The sequence below is a fragment of the Neovison vison genome, chromosome 9, assembly GCF_020171115.1.
Source record: "Neovison vison isolate M4711 chromosome 9, ASM_NN_V1, whole genome shotgun sequence".
NCBI classification, from domain to species: domain Eukaryota; kingdom Metazoa; phylum Chordata; class Mammalia; order Carnivora; family Mustelidae; genus Neogale; species Neogale vison.
In genome coordinates, this window is record NC_058099.1 from 82,198,050 (window position 1) to 82,218,877 (window position 20,828).

Here is a 20,828-nt window from a genome sequence, read left to right on the forward strand (position 1 = left end):
TTTGCCTTGCCTCCCTTATTAATCAGTCAAATATTTACGGAGCAACTTGGCTACGGAGCCAGCACTGTGTTTGATGCAACAGGGGAAGTTTAGCACAGAACTGTAGAGAAGTAAGTTATACCAAGAAGTCACATACAGGAAATAACACAGTGACAACTAAGCGCCTGAGTGTAGAGCAGCGAATAAATAAGCAGTCAGAGATCAGAGAAGAAAGAGTCTGGCTGGCTCACCTGTGCGCACTCTCTCCCCCTCTCCCCTTCAGTTAAAAAGTATGTACTGTGAGCACCAGGTACTAGGTACCGCTCTAGGCACCGAACAGCCAAGAGTTCTGTTCTGCTCTCACAAGCTTACATTCAAGCAGGGAGAAGCAGATCACAGCTACAGGCAGGTACAAAAAAGGCAGGCAGAGAAAAGAACGATGGGGAGAGGAAGGGAGAGAAGGATGCTCTTTTAGATAGGACTGCAAGGGCAGAATGCTCTAATAAGTGACACTTTAGCAGACACTTTTGAAGTGAGACAAGAAGCCACAGGAAAAGTACTGCAGGAAGGACCAGTAAGACCAAATGCCCCGAGGCAGCCAAGCCACCAAGGAAGCCTCGGGGAGAAGGGACTTACTGGCTACTGAGGGTCAAGTGTGGGTAGCACAGACTGGGGAGAAAGCACCAACTCGGTGTGCGTGGTGACAGACAGGATGCCAGCGGAAAGAGCCAGGAGCATACACACCCGTGGGGAACTAGTAAGGCAGGGAGGGTCTGTGGGGATGCTTCCCGAAGAGAGGAGAGAGGAAGCAAGCTAGGATTTTAAGGGAAGAGCGGTGTTATTTTATAGTCAAGGCTTTGTATCTGGGAAGATGAAGCCAGAGAGCAGGAGAACCGTGCGTAGGTAGTCATAAAAAGGTGTGCTGGACTGAAATGGAAGGCTGTGGAGCGAGGTATGGTGAGAGATTAGAATGTACAAGAAGAGGCTGGAAAAGCTGATGCGTGCGTTTTGCCTTCGTAACTCAAGGGGGCTGTGAATACAGATGCTCCAAATATCTAGCTCCTGGGACAAGAAGCCAAATAAGCAAAGCCACCTTTTCTATGAACACAACTGAGCATAAGACCACACTTCTTTCTTTTCACAGCCTTTGAAGTTTGGCACGTCTTTTCCCAACACACTCAAATTTTGAGCATCCAGGTTTGCACATAGGACGTTTTTTCTTCAAGGCAACAAAAGAATTCAGTAACAGACGTAGAGCAGACCTGACTGCTGGAGATGTCTCAGTAATTTGCATTTCCATATTAGAAGCTCAAGATTTTAAATTGAAAATACAAAACCCCACCTCATTATACTTCTTTTCTTGTGTGAGAGAAAATGGAAATTCTTTGCAAGGGAAAAAGCCAAACAGAAACAAAAAAACCACAACGAGCTCCAGGAGCTCCCCTAAACTGCCTAGCAGTGATCAGCCAGAAAGGCCGGCAAGGGCCTGGGGTCTGGCGCACGGTGGGGAGCGTGAGGCTCAGAGGTACTCACGGTTTTCCTCCCGGAATGCCTGTCAGGTTCGGAGGTATGGCTGGTACGCGCATGTGATGGTGTGGATCAAATCCAACCTAGAATTTTCCCAAGCAAAACAACAAAAACACACAAAATTACATTAACTCATTTCAGCCTACTCAATACCTCTCTAGATCTTGGGAGAATACAGACTTGAAACACGATTTTTAGAGGTACACATACAGAAGTATCTACTAATGAAAAGACAGGATGTTCATGGTTTTAGGGGTAACCTACCTGGGGATGGAATATACATGAAAAAAATTACTTGTATAATTTCTGAAGCTTATGAGGGAAACTCAGGGTTCACTACAGTCATGATCATTCACTCTGCTCTTGTAGGTTTAAAATTTAAAGGAAACCTAAAATAACAAGGACATTTCCTCTCCTTAGAAAAGGAAATGGATCTCGCAGTACAACTGCGTGTAGTTTAATTTACAGATGTGACGGGTTCCTCTACAAATACCTCAAATTATATAAACTACGTTCGAAAGTAACGTCTGGTGATCCTGTGGAATGGCTTGATTTTGTGAAGGCCCAGGAACGTACCACCGGCGATCTCCCGTAGGCAGCGGCGGCGGCGGCGGCAGCCGCGGCTGCGCTCATCTGCGGGGAAATGTTGTGCAGCCCCGCGTAGGCGGCGCCGGGGCTGGTCAGCTCCCCGTTCATCCCGGCGTGGGGCACGATCCCGAACGGGGTTGGGTATGGACAAGGGACTGCCATCGGGGTCCTGAGGCTTGAGGCTACACACCAAAATGAAAGGAGAGAAGAGAAAAACCAAGAACACAGGAAACAATAAGGAAGTGAGGCGTTAACATATACCTTAAAAAAAATAGGATCCAGGGCTCAAATTCGCTTAAAGTAATATTCTCAAAAGTCATTAAGGCGCTTGGTTCAGGTTAAATAAAATAACTATCGCTTTTCAATACTGGTTATTACTACTCTTAAGGTACTGCACTGTTTAAATTGCTTGAATTTCTTTAAAAACACGAAGCATAAATACACAGAAAGCCCTTCTTATTACTAACCCAAGGGGTCGACTCCTGGTGGTTTTCCAGGCACAGGCCTCAGTCCAGGAGTGGAATTACTGCCTGGGGTGGGTGCATCGGTTCGTGGAGTAGGGGTATTGGACTTTGAAACAGGAGTAGTAGATTTTTCATTCTAACAAGAGATGGAAGAGAATATAGTGGCAGTCAGAACGCAGTTTTCTTTTTGTTTTTTTTTTTTTTTTTTGTCCCCCCCGCCTTAAGATTTTATTTATTTATTTGACAAAGAGAGATCACAAGTAGGGAGAGACTCAGGCAGAGAGAGGGGAGGAGGCAGGCTCCCTGCTGAGCAGAGAGCTCGATGCAGGGCTCGATCCCAGGACCCCGGGACCACAACCTGAGCTGAAGGCAGAGGCTTTAACCCACTGAGCCACCCGGGTGCCCCATAACAGTTTTAACAATAATGTTAAACGTTTAAAAAGAGAAGTCAAAAGGAAAAGAGTAACGAATGGAAAAAGATCTTCAGGTTGGGCCTTTATTTTCATAATTAAAAAAGAACAAACCAACAAACAGAAAGAGCTCCCTGAGACCACAAAACCAACGTTCAAGAGGATATAAACCAAAGCAGAATTTAGGGCAGTCAATGATTTCCAGGAAACTGGGTCTGAGTCAGACAGAGGCTGACAAATCATGACGTCCTATGACCAAACACTTGTTGGCTGCTTTGATTTAAGGATGCTTGAGCTGTGTTTCTGGTAGACTGTTCATGTCACAAGTGGCTTCCTGGTTAATGGGTCCTCTTAGAACAGATCCATGCCCCTATGGTCACAGAGACCAGCAGAGAGGAGGTAGCAATACAAGAAGGCCAGAAGGCCAAGAGAGACCCACAGAAAAAAACTTAATGTAGCCCCGTGCCAGACACATCCCCTTAACTTGCAGACAAACTGAAGAACTTTCTTTCCTTCAGTTGTGAATTTGTGAATTCAGAAGGTTATATGAGAACTGAGTCTTTTTTTCTTTTTTAATATTATGCTACAAGGAAATAATTGGCAAGGAAAAAGGAAGACACACACAAAAATGCAATTAACTACAGAGCCAAAGAAGAAGAGGGTATGGAGAGATTATCCTGAGTTGCAAGCAGTTTCATTTTTGCTTTAGTGATTTGTGGTGTGAGTCAAGGTAGACTTTTGTAAATGACAGATTATTTCTTAGATAGGAAGGGAAAATTATTGCAGTCATATATAGCTTGGTAATTCAAACAAAGCTAGCAACAAAATCACCTCCCAGACGAAAACTAAATTTACCATAAACCACAGGTGATAAAACCATCTCTGTAAGCCCAGTGTGTATTTCTTCATCTTTGCTGAGACACGTTTCACTCAATTTCCCCATATCCCACCCCTGTCCTTGTAAAAACACTCATAAAACAAACATCTATCACCGCTAAGTCCGTAAACCCACTCTGTTCCCAAAGTACTTTTGTCAATTAAACTTGAATACTGAATGTACACATATATTTGGAAACAAGAGTCCTATAGAAAATGTGAAAAATACCGAATTTACGAAATATTCAAAGCCAATCATCTTGAAACAGGCAAGGCTAAGAAAGACGATGAAGGACAGCTTACAAGGCTAAGTTCTTTGGATTTGGAGGAAGGAGTGCTGCTGGAGGACGCAATAGAGGCTGGACTGATGGGGGCATCTTTCTTGAGCAGGCGCGTCTTGTCCAGGCCATTCTCTCTCGGGGAGTGTGCTGGGCTCCCTCGAGGGGAAGACGGATCCTGTGAAGGAACATCAAGGGTACTAATGCAGCACAGCACATTCACAATGCTAGAGTACTTGAGTGTGGATGTTTCTATTGCAAAGCATGGATAAGTGCAAAATGTCCCATAACCAATAACAAAAGACGTACCAAACTGCTAAAGAAAATATTTGGTATTGAGGTCAAAGAAAATACTAAATATTTATAGCACAGCTGACCCTTGAACGACATGGGTTGGATCTGCATAGGTCCACTTATATGCAGATTTTTTTGCGTAAATACACTATAGTACTAAAAATTGTATTTTCTCTTCCTAATAACATTTTCTTAGTAACATTTTCTTTCCTCTAGCTGTCTTTATCATAAGAATACAGTATGTAACATGTAACTTGCAAAATACATGTTCATCGACTACTGATGCTATCGTAGGCTATTAATAGTTAAGTTGTGGGGGAGTCAAAAGGTGTTATGTGGCAGCATCGTGTGCAGACTTGCTCAATCACTCTGTTGTACACCTGAAATCAATGTAACATTGTGTATCAACTACACTTATTTTAAAAGGGGAGGGGGAAGTTACATGTGTATTTTCAACTTCTGGGAGATTGGTGCCCCAAAAGACCACTCCCCCACCTGCACTATTCAAGGGTCAGCTGTACTTACTCAAAACAAAACTCAGAACCCAACAGATCCACAGGTCCTCTGCCAATGAGATCTGTAGGCTGACCCCATGTCTGCTGTGCATTTAAGGTGATAGCAAAACACACTTCTACTTTTATAGAAAAGAATAACAATGAAAAAGGATCAATAATACATAAAATCAGTAATACATACATTTTTCAGGTAAATAAAAAGTGGGTCCCCTTTGGAAATGAAGCACACATTTTGAATACTGACTGCGGACTCCAGCTAGTCCCTGTTACAGTGGGCAAGAGCAGGAAGCTGAACGAGCCAGAAAACGTACCTCGTTGGAAACGTCAACCACCAAATTGTCGTCACTCTTCTCACCATCGCTGTCCTGCATTGACAAGTGACAAGCATTACCTCCTCCCCCAGCACACACGCGCGAGGGCCATATTCACCCCGGTACGTTCAGACGAATTCCTCACAGCTTATAAAAACCAACTGCACCGAACAGTGCCAAACACTTTACAATGTACTATGTTCTCTAATCCTCATGATGATGTTACAAGGTAGGTATATGAGGATTCTGCTTTACCATTTAAGCAACTGAAGCCTATGGCTTGCTTGGTACTCAAGAGCATCTCGTGGAAGCTGGCCTGTCTGGGCTAAATCCTGCCTATGGCTGGGTGTGATCTGTTCCCTCAGTTTAAAAAACTGGGTTATGTAGTCACCATTTTAAAACTGGGAGGTTTCACAGGAAAGTCCCAACTTTCTGATTTTTTTGAGGCCTTGCAGTCCCGCAGGGCCTGACCACAGCAAGGGGGAGCAGGGGCTTGCCTGCAGCCAGCCCGGTGCCATCCAGCTTGCTTCCTTCACACTAAGTGACCCGAAGGCTTAGTCACTGAAGGAATATGGGCTTCAACCCATGTTAGCGACACATCTGGATGCTTCTGCAAGTTATACTCCACAAAACCTGCTTTATTCCTCAGCATGAATTCATTTTACACATTTTAACGGGGTTTCTATGATTTTATGTTTTTCCTTAACATTTCCAGTTGACCACAGAAAGTTCAACCACCTTGAAATACACAGAGGGAAGCAAATACATCTCTAGGGATGGTATTATGGGACACCCACGACATCTTCTATTAGCTGCCAGATAAAGCACTCTGTTCCGACTCACATCCACACATGCGCAGACCTGCACACACACAGGACTTGTGCTAGCCAACTGAGATGCAGCTATAAAGGCAAGCACTATTTTTTTTCTCTGAGTAGATGTTTTTTCCTCCTATGTCCTCATTTTGGTTGGTAATAGTCAAAGGGTAAAACGGCTGCTGGAGTAAACTGGCATCCCCCAAAGCAAAGGCAGAGGAACCTACATAGCGAGCTGCAATTTCCTTTTCTTCAGTTTTCTGCTTTTTGCTATCAGAGGAGTAGTCCGTGGAGTTTCTGTGCTTCTCTGCACCTCGGAAACTGGCGGACGGGGATACCGAAGAGCTCTGGAATTAGAAAAGAAAGCAGGGTTGAGAAATGACCATTCACTGAAGAGTGAGTTTTTCAGGCACACTGTCCTTTTTGTTTGTTAATGTGTACCTGCAAAACTGTTAGGAGGAGACAGGAGAGAAGGGAGGAGGTAAAAGGAAGAGGGCAACAGAGGTGGAGACAGAAAACCAAGAAAAAACAGGGAAGAGGGAATGAGGGGAAAAAGCAACAAATAGGAAAGAAGAAATGGAGACAGGCCCAGAGAGGGGGGCAAGGAGGCAAGGAACAGCAAATTCAGAAGACAAAATGGGTCTGGTCCCAAGAAGATAGAGATGACACTGGTGCAGCAGCTTCAAAGAGCTGAAAAAGGAAGCAGATAGAAAAGAAAATGGAAGGAAGAGCCAGGCCCCACCCCGCTCCAGCCCCAAGTTTGCAGGCTGATGGGAAGCCAGTAACTTAAGCCTGTCCAGAGACACAGAGTATGTTATGTATATCGAGAAAAACTAGTAATTCTTCAAAGAAAAAAGGAAGAGAGGTACTCTTTGGGAATTTAAGCAACCAAAAAAAATGGTGATCCTGTGACACAAAGGTTCTATTTACGGAATTTTGCTAAGTCCCTTGTTTTAAGGGCATGGAAGACTGAGTGGCAAATAAACATAACAAAAACAAAACACCTGCAAAAATTCACTTTATTCCTTTTTGACTCTTATAGTTTTCATGAACCTGCTCCTTTATATCCCTGGAAACCCTGGAATCCCCAGTTAGGACCAGGTGACTGGGAAAGACAGTCCCTCCCTTGTGGGATCACAATCGGGAGCAAGCAGTGTCTGTCATTTCTGCTCTTCCAAAGAGCTCCCAACTGGAGGAGGCCTACACGCCAAAAATAAACACTGAAGCACAGAGAGTGAGTCTGTCTGGCAGTCAGGCCACGGTGATTACTACTGGGCACATGCAGACAGTATGAGGCTTAACATCATTTATGAGGAAGTGAGAAAAGCATCAATGAAAACTGGAAGCAACCTTATGAACTGGGTAGTGACTCAGTTCAGGACAGACCACACAGGGGAGGTGTGAGAGACAAGCAGGGCTGACCTGTGGAGGGCGGGTCGAAAAGGCCAGAAAAACTAAGCCCCTCAGCAGGGCACCAGCGCCCAGCTCTGAGTGCTAAATTAACCCAGGCTGGGCAGTGGAAAGAACACCTGGAGATGAGAAAACAAGTTCTAGGAAGAACAAAGAATCACCACCAGACTATCTCTGCTTTACATTTAAAACAATTCAGGAAGGGGCGCCTGGGTGGCTCAGTGGGTTGGGCCGCTGCCTTCGGCTCAGGTCATGATCTCAGGGTCCTGGGATCGAGTCCCGCATCGGGCTCTCTGCTCAGCAGGGAGCCTGCTTCCTCCTCTCTCTCTCTGCCTGCCTCTCTGCCTACTTGTAATCTCTCTCTGTCAAATAAATAAATAAAATCTTTAAAAAAAAAAAATTCAGGAAACTGTTCCATAAAGCTCTTCCTCATTGATAACTTCATTCTTCTCACATAAAACTAACCCCTTGTTCATTTTTTTTCTTTTATCTTAAGTCTGATGGTAATAATTAACATTTATGAAGATACATAACATTTATAAGGGCTTTTAAATTAACTATGGGAGGCAGTGCGATATCCAGAGCTTTTGGTTCTATATCCCATTTCACTTCCATTGAACTTTAATGCCCCGTTTTCTTTTGTGGCTAAACTTCTGAAGCCTATCAGAGGAAACCAATGAACCTCCCCCTCTCCCCCACTGACCAATGCCTGGGTTAGTTTCTCTACCAAGACATCACCCCCTAGTGGTCAGTTGTGGAGACGGCAACTCCACCACTAGCTCCAAAAGCAGGAAGGAGGTAGGGGGTTTGGTGTCAGGGGAAGATGGGAAGAACGAGTGGGTTCCCAATGATAGGGCTGGGTACCTCTAAACCCTTCCTTCCTGTACCATTCTCTATCAGAGTCCTCAATGAATTTTCTATATAGGAGGCACCAAATCCTGAAACCATCCCTACTCATTCACCCTTAAGCTTAATAGAAAAGATGGCAGACATCATTAAGTAAGGCCAAAGACCAAAGCAAAACATTAGAAGCCAAACAATTTTTTAAATCAGCTTCTTCTTATATCTCTGCTGAGTTCCAATCCTCATTCCCAAGCCATAAGACTTGGTTCAATGCATCTGCTTTGCTTTTATGCCATGGTCAGATTTTTGTGACCATTATTTCATCGAAATCATGCTTGCAAACATCATTCGTTAGCCCGCGACCTACAACATTTGATGTCAGAACCCCATTATCTAGTCTGCCTCCACTCCAATCTATCCTCCACATTTCTAGGGTTCATGATTCCCAAAGAGACATTCCGACCACTTCTCATGATCCCTTAAAAACAACAACAACAAAATCGTTTTCGCACTGTCGTTAGGGGAGGAAAAGTCCACACATTTCTGTGTGTGGCCATTTCCAAAGCCCTTCTCTCCACGCCCTAACCAGGGCCCTGGCCTTAGAGCTCAGCACTATGAGCCTGTTGTTTTCCAGTGCTCTCTGCATTTTCATTGTATCTGTAGCCTTTTTTCCCTGGCTTATGAGAATGCCCATTTCCCCTCAGTATCTTTTTGTTGAAATCCTTATTCTTAAGGACCAGCTCTAATGTCACCTTTTAAAGCTCGCTCAGATGCTGTCAGGCAGAATTAATCACTCAATTCTTCTTTGTTCCCTTAACACTTTGTTCACCCAGTGAGTAGAGCACTGGCAATCAATATGTGGCTATTTGTTTACAAGGCCACTTTCCCACTACAGGCTGTGTGTTACTCGGGGTGGGGGGATGGGGGCTGGGGCCTGGCCCAGTGAGCATCAGAGAACTGCCCAGAAATGTTTCTGAACATAAATGAGCAAACATTCCTTTTGCACTCCTCAATCTTAACCTAAAATTCATATAATTCCCTTTCAGAAGGCCACTCGGCTGAACAGTTACACAAGAAACCATCCACTACAGTAAGATCGGAGTAGTGCCACCCCTGGGAATTAGCTGCAGTCATGTCTCTTCTTCCCCTCCACTCCTCTACCTATTTCCATGTGGCTTCATCCTACTCATTGGCTATTTTACAAAAAGAAGAAAAGAACTGTGTGTGTGTGTGATTAACAACAGCCTGAGCCTTCGATTCTGAGATACTCTACTTAAAGTTATTTCCAATTTGTCCAAAAGGAAAAACTGATTTTTAAACAATTATAAGATACTTTCTCAAAAATTAACACTAAATGGTAACACTTATTTAGTTAGATCTTTATGCCTATTTATTGACACATATGTACAAACAGCTTTACTTTTCCTTAACTGGTTGTTTCTGGCTCTGTGGGCAGTATTTTATTTGTGAAATTTTACCGCAGAACAGAGTCACATGTTAGAGTTTCCTGGTAGAATGATAAAGTAGTTAATTATCACTAGCATTTAAAGGTTAAGCTCCACAATGGGCACTGGGGCAATCAGCAATGTTCTAATAACATAATTGCTCTGGAATCAAATTGGACTTGGCACAGGCTCTCGTCATGAATCTTACAAGTCCACCATTCTGCCACTGGAAGGCCACTTGGATTTTTGCTGAGCATGTGAAGAGGAAGAATTAAGTAAATACTTTTAAAGACAAAGTCTGGTTTTACTAGAAAATACTTGTATTTCTCTATCATTATTTTAAAAGTTTACCTAGGTTAGTTATTTCCTTAACTCACTACACAGGAAATGTAGCTGGAGTTGCATCATGACTCTGGATCAATCTACAGACTTAGAAACATTTTCTCATTACCGTTGGATCAGGTGACTATATTGGCGAATGTGTTAAGAATGGAGGGCCATTAACAGACGCAGAGGCCAATCAAGACAAGGCCAAAGACCTTACATCTGAATGCTTACTACAGAGCTCTGCATTTTTAAAAATGAAACACTTTTATTACTGGGATAGTAAAAAGAAGTTTAATGAAAGAAAAGAAAGGGGGCAAACAAGGACAAATGAGAGGAAAATACTAAAAATTTGTTAAGTCGTCTTATACGGAAATCCCAGTTGCTTTGAAAGCAAAAGATAAGCTTTAACAGAGTTACTCCTAAAATCATAAATCACATTTCATCTCCAAATGAGAAAATTCTAGGTCCTAGTTTGAAACCCAACTAAGATTTTACAAAAGGTTACTGACCAAGTCAGACAGAAAATGGACACCTCCAGCAGCTGAAATGGATAGCCCCGCCCTTTCACCTTTCCTCTTCTGCCACCCCAAGATCAAAGATGACCATGTATGACAGAGAGTTCTATAAAGTACACACCCCTCCCCCCAAAAGAAAACAAGAGGTAGTTACAATTAGCTAGTTTTAATAACAGGTAGCACAGATTTTTACTAGCAGGCAATAGCATCTGTCTGGAGTCAGACTGCCTGTCTGGATTGGAGTCTAGAGTTTTCCACTTAATAGCTGTGTAGCCTTGGGGATACTGCTCAGTCTCAGTCTCTGTAGTCTGAGACAAGAATATTCCACCCACTCCCTCCCGGGGCTGCTTTGAGGACCAGTTGAAAGGACCTCCACAGAGTAGTACAAGGCGCAGTCCCGGACGGCTAACCGAGCCCCTCCGCAACAGCAACTCCGCACTGGGGCTGCGCCGCACGCCACTTACTACAGAGCTAGCGTGGCTCTTCTATTTTAAGCCTCACATAAGGACTATTCTCGGCATCTGTGTAGCCCTGCCCCTCAGCACAGATACACAGATGGTCCATAATGATAGGGCTTCAATAGGCTGCTATTAACCAAAACACATCTCCTTTCAACACAATAAGGTTTTGGTTCAATACGGCAGGCAGGACTATAAATACCGCCTCCACATCGGACTTTCTAATTCGATTTCAAATGCACATCAAGCTAATTCGGCTCGCCATTCGCATAAGTTCATACGTCCCTGCCCACTTGCAAGATTCCAACCAGAAGGAATGGTTGGACAACCATGACCAGAAACTCTAAAACTCACTTGTTATGTTGTGTCTGTTCATCAGCTACAGCCTCCCAACACCCCATCTACTTGGTACCAAAGGGTAAATCCATTTTCAAACAGATCAAGGGCACGAGGACAGGGCAAGAGGTACCACGATAATCTGGCTAGGGTTTTGCCCTCCCCTTACAACTGTTGTCCAGGCCTACTTTACTCAAAACCAGCCCAGTTTAGAAGATAAATTAATACTGCTAGTCAAACTGCAGTTCATTCAGTACAGGAATTAGTTTGGGTCAGGGACAATTCAGAGGGAGCTGGGTAATGGCAGCGGGGGAGAGCAGGATGGAGAAGATAGGCTCAAGAGGCCTGTTGACCCTTGACTGATGCCATAACTAAAGTCCTCAATCATCATTTCCTCTGAATAACAACAACAGCAACAAAACATAGGACTAAAACAGAAATAAATATGGTTGACACTCTCAAATTCAGAAAGGCCAATATAATGCCTGAAATCAGCCCGAGATCAGCAGGGACTCAGCCCACTCTCCTTGCCAAGCAGAAGGGCCTTCAGTAGGAGCCCGACAATCATGAGTCACGCTGGGTCAATTTGTTTACTAGTCCTCAAAGCATTTCAGAGTTACAAAATACTTTCAACAAGTTCTGAAATAAAAGTAATATCCTCAATAAACCTATATATACCAAACAAACATAGCACAATACCCCAGTGCACTTTTTTTTTTTTTAAGATTTTATTTATTTGACAGAAAGAGATCACAAGTAGGCAGAGAAGCAGGCAGAGAGAGCGGGGAGGCAGGCTCCCCGCTGAGCAGAGAGCCCAATGCAGGTCTTGATCCCAGGACCCCTGGATTATGACCTGAGCTGAAGGCAGAGCCTTTAATCCACTGAGCCACCCAATAGCGCACCACCCCCCCCCCCCCGTCTCCACCCAGTGCATTTCTGATTGAGGTTTTATTATACAGTGTTACATTGAATGTTTTCATTTCTATTCATTTAGTTCTTTATTAACTAATAAAACATTTTAATATTTACTATCCCACCTATTAAAAAAATAACCAGCAGAGATAGAGAAAATAATCCTCAGTTGGGAAAAATTAGAAAATAAAAATCATTTGGCTAAAATATACACATCTTACACACTGACTCACAACACATGCAAATTTATGTAAATTAGCTTAAAATTTATAGCATGCTCGTGGTGAAAAACCTGAATATGGTAGGGCTCTAAGCTAGTCACTGGTGTCAGTTTACTGCTCATGACAGTAAGACTTTTTAAAAATAACCTGCTTGATTAAGGAGTCATTAAAAACACAATCTGTATATAACCCTCCCAGAACTTGCTTTTTCCAAATTAACATAAATCAAAATTCACCTTCAAAAATGACCGGGACTTTCTGAAGACCTGCCCTTGTTAAAATATAATCTCCATATAAAATAATGAATCTGTTCTTAATAAATGTTTCACCTTCTACAACACGCGCTTTAAAACGTTCTCTTGTTGTCTTTGTCTTTCTGCTTCTCTCCTGGTAAGAGACACTTGGGGCAAAATAAATTTCTCTGGCAGATAATCAAAACAAGAGGAACTGAGAGAGGAATGATTAAGAGGAGAGCCAGTATCCACCGTGGTTATGGTATGGGTACAAGGGTCAGACAGCCCTGGGTTCCAGACTAGGCTGTACCACCAGCTGTGTGACCTTGGACAAGCTAAAGAACCTCTCTTAAGCTTCCAGTTCCCCAACGGGCAAAACGAGGCTATCTGCTTAGAACGTTGCCCCCGAGATAGAGCACGCATGTTGGGAACGCAGTAGCTAGCATCATGGAGAGCTCCAATTCCTATGCTAATGTGAGACCCCCTACACGGTCTCAGTCTACTTAGGGGCTCCTTCAACAATTTTCTACTGAATACCCACTAAAGTACAGAAATACAAAGATGAATGAAATCTACACCTTGCTGTCCGGAAGGCTCGATGAGTTAAAAATACTTGAGTACAGAAGTCCTACATATTTTGTGCTTCATGCAGTAAACTATACAGCACTTCAATAGTCAGTCATTCATGTTTTATTTCCATGGCCTCAGCATTATGTATTACTTGGTCAGGAGAAAATGCTATAGTAATTTATAAGGTATCAATAAAATTGATTTTAAATTAGAACATTATCTTAATGTCCTCCTGGGGTTTCTTGACTGTTATTTCCTCTTCCTGGAATAAAGCTGTTGGCTCCACCCCAGAAATTTCATTAAATACGGTTACTTTAGCTGGCGAGCTGAGCTGCTGGAACATGATGCTTTGACACCAAAAATACAGGTTTGATCCTTGTGTAGGCACCTTAGTTTCCCTCTGTTGACAGCCAACTGTCTGCTCTTGGTCTGAACTGCTTGGTCACACGAGCAAGCAACCGGGAGAATGAGAAGGGACAAATACATCATCCCCTTACCACTGATGGAGAAGTGAGCCCACAGATGGTATGTAAAAGTCCCATCTTTTAACCCAGCTAATCACCCCAAAGCCACTGCATGCCCTTGAATCCAATGGACCTCCTTAAAGTTCGCAAGACCTAATGTTCCTACATGCATTTGCTCTCCACCAAGAATTCCCTTCCCTCATTAATAGATACTTTATAAATCTTGTATGTACTTTGTAAAGTACAGACACGTGCACCTGTCATTTCTTTCTGGGATTTTTTTTTTATTTTTTTTTTGTATAGCACCCATAAAATTTATCCTAGATCATTCTTCACCTACCACCTTATAATCAATGTTACTATGTATGACAAGTATGACCTGGTACCTGAGGTTAACTGAACTAAAACAAAAAGGGGCGGGGGAACTGGCAAAAATTTTCTTCCTTAATTTCTGAAGGGGAATTGACTTTAGACCTGTAGTTGCGCTGTGTTCTGTTCCTGAATTGAAATATCAACATATTTCTAACAGCTGCTTTGAAAGAAACTGGAGTAGAGTAGCTGCTCAGAGAAAATAAGTGACTCAGCTTGAAGACTTGGCAAGCTCTATCTTAATGGACCAGAATCCTCATTTTAGTAACTATTAAAATTTATTGGAAAAGAAAGTCTTTTCATGTTGCTATTTTTTCCAGTAAACTGTTTTAATCTATTTGAAAGGCTAAACATTTTTTTCTTCCAGAGAGTGTTAACTCCAAGAGCCTCATATATATTCTTATGTATTATGTATGCAAATATACTCTATAACATCGAGGGTAATTCAGCAAGAACACAGATAGGCAACAATAGTATATCAATTTAAAGGGAGGCTGCCTAACAGTTTTCAGATGGCTAATAAGAAACTTCAGGTCTTCTTCATACCATCTCAATATGGCAAAAAACAGTTGGACAATTTGGTCTTAAGGTCCTTCATTAAAACACTAAAGTTTGTGCTCTAGAACAAAACTGACAAATATAACAGGAGCCGCGGATATATTTAAATTTTTCTAGTAGCCAAATTTTAAAAAATTGAAAAGAAACAGTAAAATTAATTTTAGTCATGTATTTATTTATTTAAACCGTTGTACCTAAAAATACCACATCAACATATAATCAATATCAAAATTATTAGTGACACATTTTACATGTTTTGTTTTGTTTTTTTTAAGTGCTAGGTCTTTGAAGTCTGGCCTGTATTTCGCATTTGCTGTACATCTCGATTTGGCCTGGCCACGTTTCCAGGGCTTAACAGCCACATGTGGCTTGTGGCTACTATACTGGATGCCACAGGCCTCAAGGATCCTAAAGGCACAATAGGCGTCATGCCCTTTCACACAAGCATCTTCTCTTTGTCGGATGCTGGACACCCCACACTGTCTTTCATCCCTCAGTGTGGGCTTCTGCCAAGAACTCTTCCCCAAGCTCTGAGTGGCTAGCATTTTTCACCTATGTCTCAGCTTAAATGCCACTTTCTCAGAAAGGTCTTGTCTGTGGCATTACCCAAGGAGCTCTCTGCTAGAAATCTCTATCATAACCCCTTATTTACTTCCTTCCTAGCATTTGTATCACACCCATCATTTTGATTATTTTCTTATCTCCTCTACTTGACTAGAAGTCCCACAAAGGCAGAGACCATCCACTTGGTTTGGTGTCTTAGTTCACGGCTGCCGAACAAAGGAGTGACTACAAAACTTGATCTGCTCAGGCAACAACACTCGTGCGTATGTCTTACTTGCTCCCATATTATTTTCATTGTGTTGAGAGTAGAGGTTGTGCATTCCTGAAGGGCATAAGCTACTGTGCCTTATTTCTTTGTAATCTCAGCACTCAGTATTAATGACTGCCGTAATCGGAAGAACAGCTGCGTGGGGCGGGGGGGTGGGGGGTGCATGCAAGTGCAGGTGTGTGCAGGCACACCAAAGAAAGGAGGCACCCTTCAAAAGTCGAAAGTGGTAATTTTGAAAGTGATACAGTGACAAGACAATTTTTAGGGCTAGGCTGAAAAGACAATGAGAGGAAGTGGTGCACAAATTAAAACTGAACAAAGGCTGAAGAGATGCCAGGTGGAAGAGAGGGTCAAAGGTGGAACCTTTTCCCTGTTTGTTCCCCATCAGCAAGGGCACAGCCACCCCTCCTCCAAGGTCAGCACCACGATCTGACCTCTGAGTGGACACACAAGAAATATTTGTTGTTGCATAAACGTATCAAAGCCACCAATTTTTCTTATTTTAAGAGAGATAAATCTTCCACATAAGGGAGACATTTTTCAACCGGCTTTCTTTTGTCTTTCATCATGTACTCATCACCTGTCTGTGACCGGGGAGAAACAAATCTTACTCAGGTCTGACCACCAAAAAGGCAGGATTTAAATGAATCCTGCCTGACAGACCGACCACATGAAGAATGCAGGCATCAGCAGTTTTTCTGTGGCTGCTCATTTAGAGAATAGTGATCCCTGGGGATCCCTTGGATACCCAAGGAGGTATGTGGTAAAAGGAAAAAAAAAAAAAATCCCTCACTACTCACTTTTTTTTTTCCTGGATAGTAAGTCACCACACACAGGTAATGAAAGAAAAATCCAAATATAGAGCAGACAGAGATAATACCTGTTTTTTTTTTTTTTTTTTAAGAGCTTTAAAATGGCTGATAAGTCACTTAGGACTATCTAGAGTTTTATGTAAATTTTAGTATATAAAGCATTAATATCAGTTTCACAAGTGACCTCAGTATACTGAGGGATGAAAACAAACCAGACACAGATACCTAGAGACGCAATTTCAAATCCTTCCGAAGAAATGATTCCAAGCAGCAGTTTTCATCTGACAAGTAGGTGTAAAGATGCAGGGTTGACAAAATACTGAAAACACTGGAAGAACAGGTTGATTCACCAAGTGTGTGCCAAGCAAGCTTAGTCTGGTCTAACCAGGAAACAGCCCTAATCAGGGCTGAGATGCTGAAAGTGAAGTCAGTTCATGGTCTAATACCACCCCCGCCACCAACCACCATTCGATCATAGGTCAAAGAGCGAAATTATAAGGGAACTACAGGTCACGTCTCAGAGCTGTCTACTTGCCACCCCGAACAACCGTGAGTGCTGGTCTGTTGCTCCGGCTTCTCTGACCTTTCCTTTTTCCTTCCCTCCCACCCCTCACCTGGCCCCTGCCCTGCCGGCGACACCTCTGTCAATACTTAGTCTTGCTGGGGGCACGGTGGGCTAAAGAGGTTGTTGACCCTTATTCTAACATGTCCTTTTAGGTTAATTACTTTTGTATACTCGGTGTCCCCAGTGACATTTAATCACTGCGGCGCTGCTCGGGTAAACAGAAGTGAACGGAGCCGACTGCAATTTGGCACCGAGCTAAATGGGGCGGTAATAGCAGCATGCTGAAAATGGGCTGGAAGAAAATCCTCTCACTCACCACAGTGAGAAAGGAGGGAATACCACCTGATCAATCACTCTTTTGTTAAAAAGCAAGAGCACTAGCCCGGTGGTATGCTTTTGCCATTTACTACTAATCACGGCTTGAGGGAATCCTGCACTTCATAATGTATGGACAGTCCAGTAAATGCTCGCTGACTGAAGGGATGAAGACGAAAGTAACTCCAAGTGCAGGTATAACCCTCTCTCCCCACATCTGCACGCACGCGCGCACGCACACATGCACATCTGCATCCTGTCGCAGGATAGCCCTCCGCTAACACAGCCAACGGTCCAGCCTCTTGCTAATCTTTTTTGTTTGGAAGCGACCAGGGCATAGGAATTAGATGCAGAAGGTCCTACAGCTTTGTAGGTGCATCAAGGCATCCAGCACTGGATTCACCAAATGGCACGTCACAGACCTTGAGCCACTAAAAGTCAGCTAAAGCGCACAGGCAAGGCCTTCCTCTGGGAACGGAGAGTGGGTCAGAGAGGCCATTAGCAGCCCCGCACGAGCCAGCCACACTGGAGGGACAGAGGGTGATTTTGTAGAAGTGCTTTCAATACTAGCTGGTGGACGAAAACATGAGGCTATACTCCTCTTTCTAAAGAGCAACAAAAGACTTCGCAAGCACAGTCTCGTGCAGTGACGCCAGGAAACTCCTACAGCTTGAGCGGAGCGCCACTCCGTACTGGCAGGGTGTTAGACGCCGGGGACACGATGTGAGAGAGGCCCCGGTTTTAAGGCACTGTGGCATCGGGACGGAAGGGGGTGGAAACGATCCGTCACAAGCGCTAGAGCGAGACTGCTCTGGTTTCCAATCTCCGGCCGGCGCTTATCAGCCGTGCGATTCTGGCAAGTCAGCCCCTGAAGTCTCAGCGTTCATACCTGTAAAATAAAGATCTCTGTCCTAGGAGATCATCATGAAGATTCAATGAGACAGCTACACGAAGTGGCAGGCACGCTGCCCCCTTCCTTTCATGCAGACTTCTGGACTCGAGCTGAGAAGTCAAAGTCCAAGGCTTTGCCACCCAACCAGGCAAGAAGATGCCCCGAGAGCTGCTCCAGTGTCTCCTCCTTTCAAAGGCTTTCCTTTGAAAGAGGGGGATGGGCAGTTCCTCGGGGTTCCGGGCAAAGGCCACTACATAGTGTGTGTGGATTCAAATGTTTCAGACAGCAGATTCCCTAGTTTGGGCACCTACCTGCCTTGTTGGCTTAGCGCCCTCTTCAGAAGATCTGCTCTTCCTCCTTCGCAGAATTCCCGTCAAGCACACCTTCTGACACGACACCGAGCTGGGCTACGAGTGAAGTCTAAACCTGCAACCCCAGCTTCACTGGAGCTTGACAAATGACTCTCCAGTTAGTGTGGTGTGAGGACTAATGGGGTTGTGGGGACACAGCATGTGTTTCCCTTGCGGAAAACTCAATACCGTCAGTTGCTGACCTGAGGACCAGGCACTCCGCTGGGCTGTAAGGCACTGGCTCAGCACACGGTAAAAAGGGCAGATGGAGACCCTGCCCTCAGAGAGCACCTGCTGTAGTAAGGGGGCATAAAAATACGCTCTCATTAATGTATTAATAAAATATTAGTAAGTGCAAATGGCAATGTGTTACAAAGGACACGAACAGAATGCTAAAATTCAGCCTACTGACAGGGTGGCCAGGGATGGCCTCTTCAAAGAAACGATATTCAGGCTGACAGCGGGAGCGAAAGCTGGAGCCAACTGTGTGACAGCCGGGAGAAGAAAGCTGGAGACAGAGGGAACAGCACCTGTGCGGACCCTGAAGGGGAAGGAAGTCTGCAGTGACACTGTAGGGCCAGGAGGGCTGGGGGCCTGCTGTGTGTGTGTTGGGGGGTGGGGTTGAGGTGGGACGGGGTGGGGGTGTTGGGCAGAGGGAGGGGCCAGGCTGTGCAGGGCTCAGCAGTTATACTAAGTGCCACTGAAGGGATGAGGAGATGACACATGCTCTAAACATCATTAAGATCATCTTTGGAAAGTACTATGTTAGAGAGGGGCCAGAGTCAGAGTTGAGACTTTAAAAAGTACTTTAAAAAAAGTACTTAAGATAGACTACTTCACCTACCCTCCACTCTCAGTAATTAAAAATAAAAGCAACTCTAAGTGTATAATATAAAACTTGCACTATGCGAAAATTAAAAATTTTGATTCAGATCGTCAAAGCTGAGCTTTCACCAGTTTTGGTGTTTCACCAGTTTTCCTGCTTACACTCATACAGTTAGCAGGTCTCCGCTGTGCCTGCAGCTAACAGAGCTGTGGAAGGGAAGCAGTGGTCCAGGGAGACAACGGTGGCTCAGACTGGAGGGGCTGCTGGAGAAGGGGAGAACAGCATGGGTTTCAGAAAGATGGAGAGACGTAACCTGGTGACTTACTTCATACAATCATGCGTGTGTGGTGTGTGTCAGTAAGCGTATATTCCAGGGCATGTGCATATATATATATATTTGTACAAATCTATGTGTGTGGATATATGTATGTTTGTATGCATATAATTAGAATGAAATCAAGTTTGTAAATACTTCATTGATCTTCACTGTGACAGTTTCTACTAGAAAAAGAAAGGGTTCCTGTCCTTTCCTAGGTATCTCACAAGAAAGCTCTTAACCTTAGGGTGGTCATGGGACCACATGGCACATGGGACCAGCATCCTCCCTGCTCATCACAGAAGGGGGGGGGGGGAGTGTCGCACACAACTGAACTAATCAGCCAGAATCACACGTCCATGAAGTGGTTTACTAGGCACTGGAGATAAATGCTAAAGAATAAAGTCCATCCCAACTCAAGGAAACGTAGAAAGCAGGGAGGCAAGACATCTCTCCATGGTAACCAGAAAACGTGGAGAGAAGAGCAGGACGAGACATTTCAGAAGGGGCAGGAGCTGGCCCCTGAGACCGCTGTGGGATCAGGAGGCCAGGCACGGCATGGGAAGGAGGAGTAAGCGCTGCCAGGGTCCAAACTGGACTGAAGGGACAGCAGGCAAGGGGGAAGGCTAGGCTAAGTCTGGCAGGAAGAAGAGAAGAGTAAAACACAGAGCAGGAAGGACTAAAAGGTGTCCATTCTCTGGGACTGGGTCACAGATGAGACAAACTGGTGGGGAGGAATTCAATGGGCAGTGATTCTCCACCCTGACTTCACAACAGACTCACCCTGTGGAGCTTTAAACAACAACTAACAAAATGCCACCTGTGCCCTGCCCTAGAGCAATAGAGTCAGACTGAGGAGGGGGCCCCAGCAATTTTATAAGCCCCCAACTAACTCTAAAAGTTAAGAACCTCTGACCTAGGGTGTGTTCAGATAACCAGCAGCCGCTGGGAGTGCTGTCAGTTAGAATGCCTGATCAACCTGAACCACCTACCTGTTAGAACCAAGTCACCTCCAGCCCCTTCAGAGGGTACCATTAGCTCCAAGGCAGCAACAGCATCCCAGACTTTATCTCCCTGTAGCTGTTCTCACCAGGAGGACCCACATTTAAGTGGTAAGAAATAACGTATTTCAAAATCATAGTTTGGAGTTGAGAGTGAGAAAAAACTCAATCACAACCATGTCATAAGATGAGGATACACGC

At 44.1% G+C, this 20,828-nt stretch overlaps 1 protein-coding gene across 11 annotated transcripts in view; it reads right to left on the reverse strand.

The window, feature by feature from the left end:
* TLE4 (TLE family member 4, transcriptional corepressor) overlaps nucleotides 1-20,828 on the reverse strand; it is a 144,035-nt gene that overhangs the window by 15,978 nt on the left and 107,229 nt on the right. For all 11 annotated transcript variants that reach the window (XM_044265835.1, XM_044265834.1, XM_044265839.1 and 8 more), the window contains 6 exons: nucleotides 6,285-6,404; nucleotides 5,243-5,296; nucleotides 4,148-4,300; nucleotides 2,562-2,694; nucleotides 2,083-2,276; nucleotides 1,513-1,589 (listed from right to left, as the gene is read on the reverse strand). In XM_044265835.1, coding sequence (XP_044121770.1) covers nucleotides 1,513-1,589; nucleotides 2,083-2,276; nucleotides 2,562-2,694; nucleotides 4,148-4,300; nucleotides 5,243-5,296; nucleotides 6,285-6,404 — 731 coding nt within the window. The remainder of the gene's footprint in view (nucleotides 1-1,512; nucleotides 1,590-2,082; nucleotides 2,277-2,561; nucleotides 2,695-4,147; nucleotides 4,301-5,242; nucleotides 5,297-6,284; nucleotides 6,405-20,828) is intronic.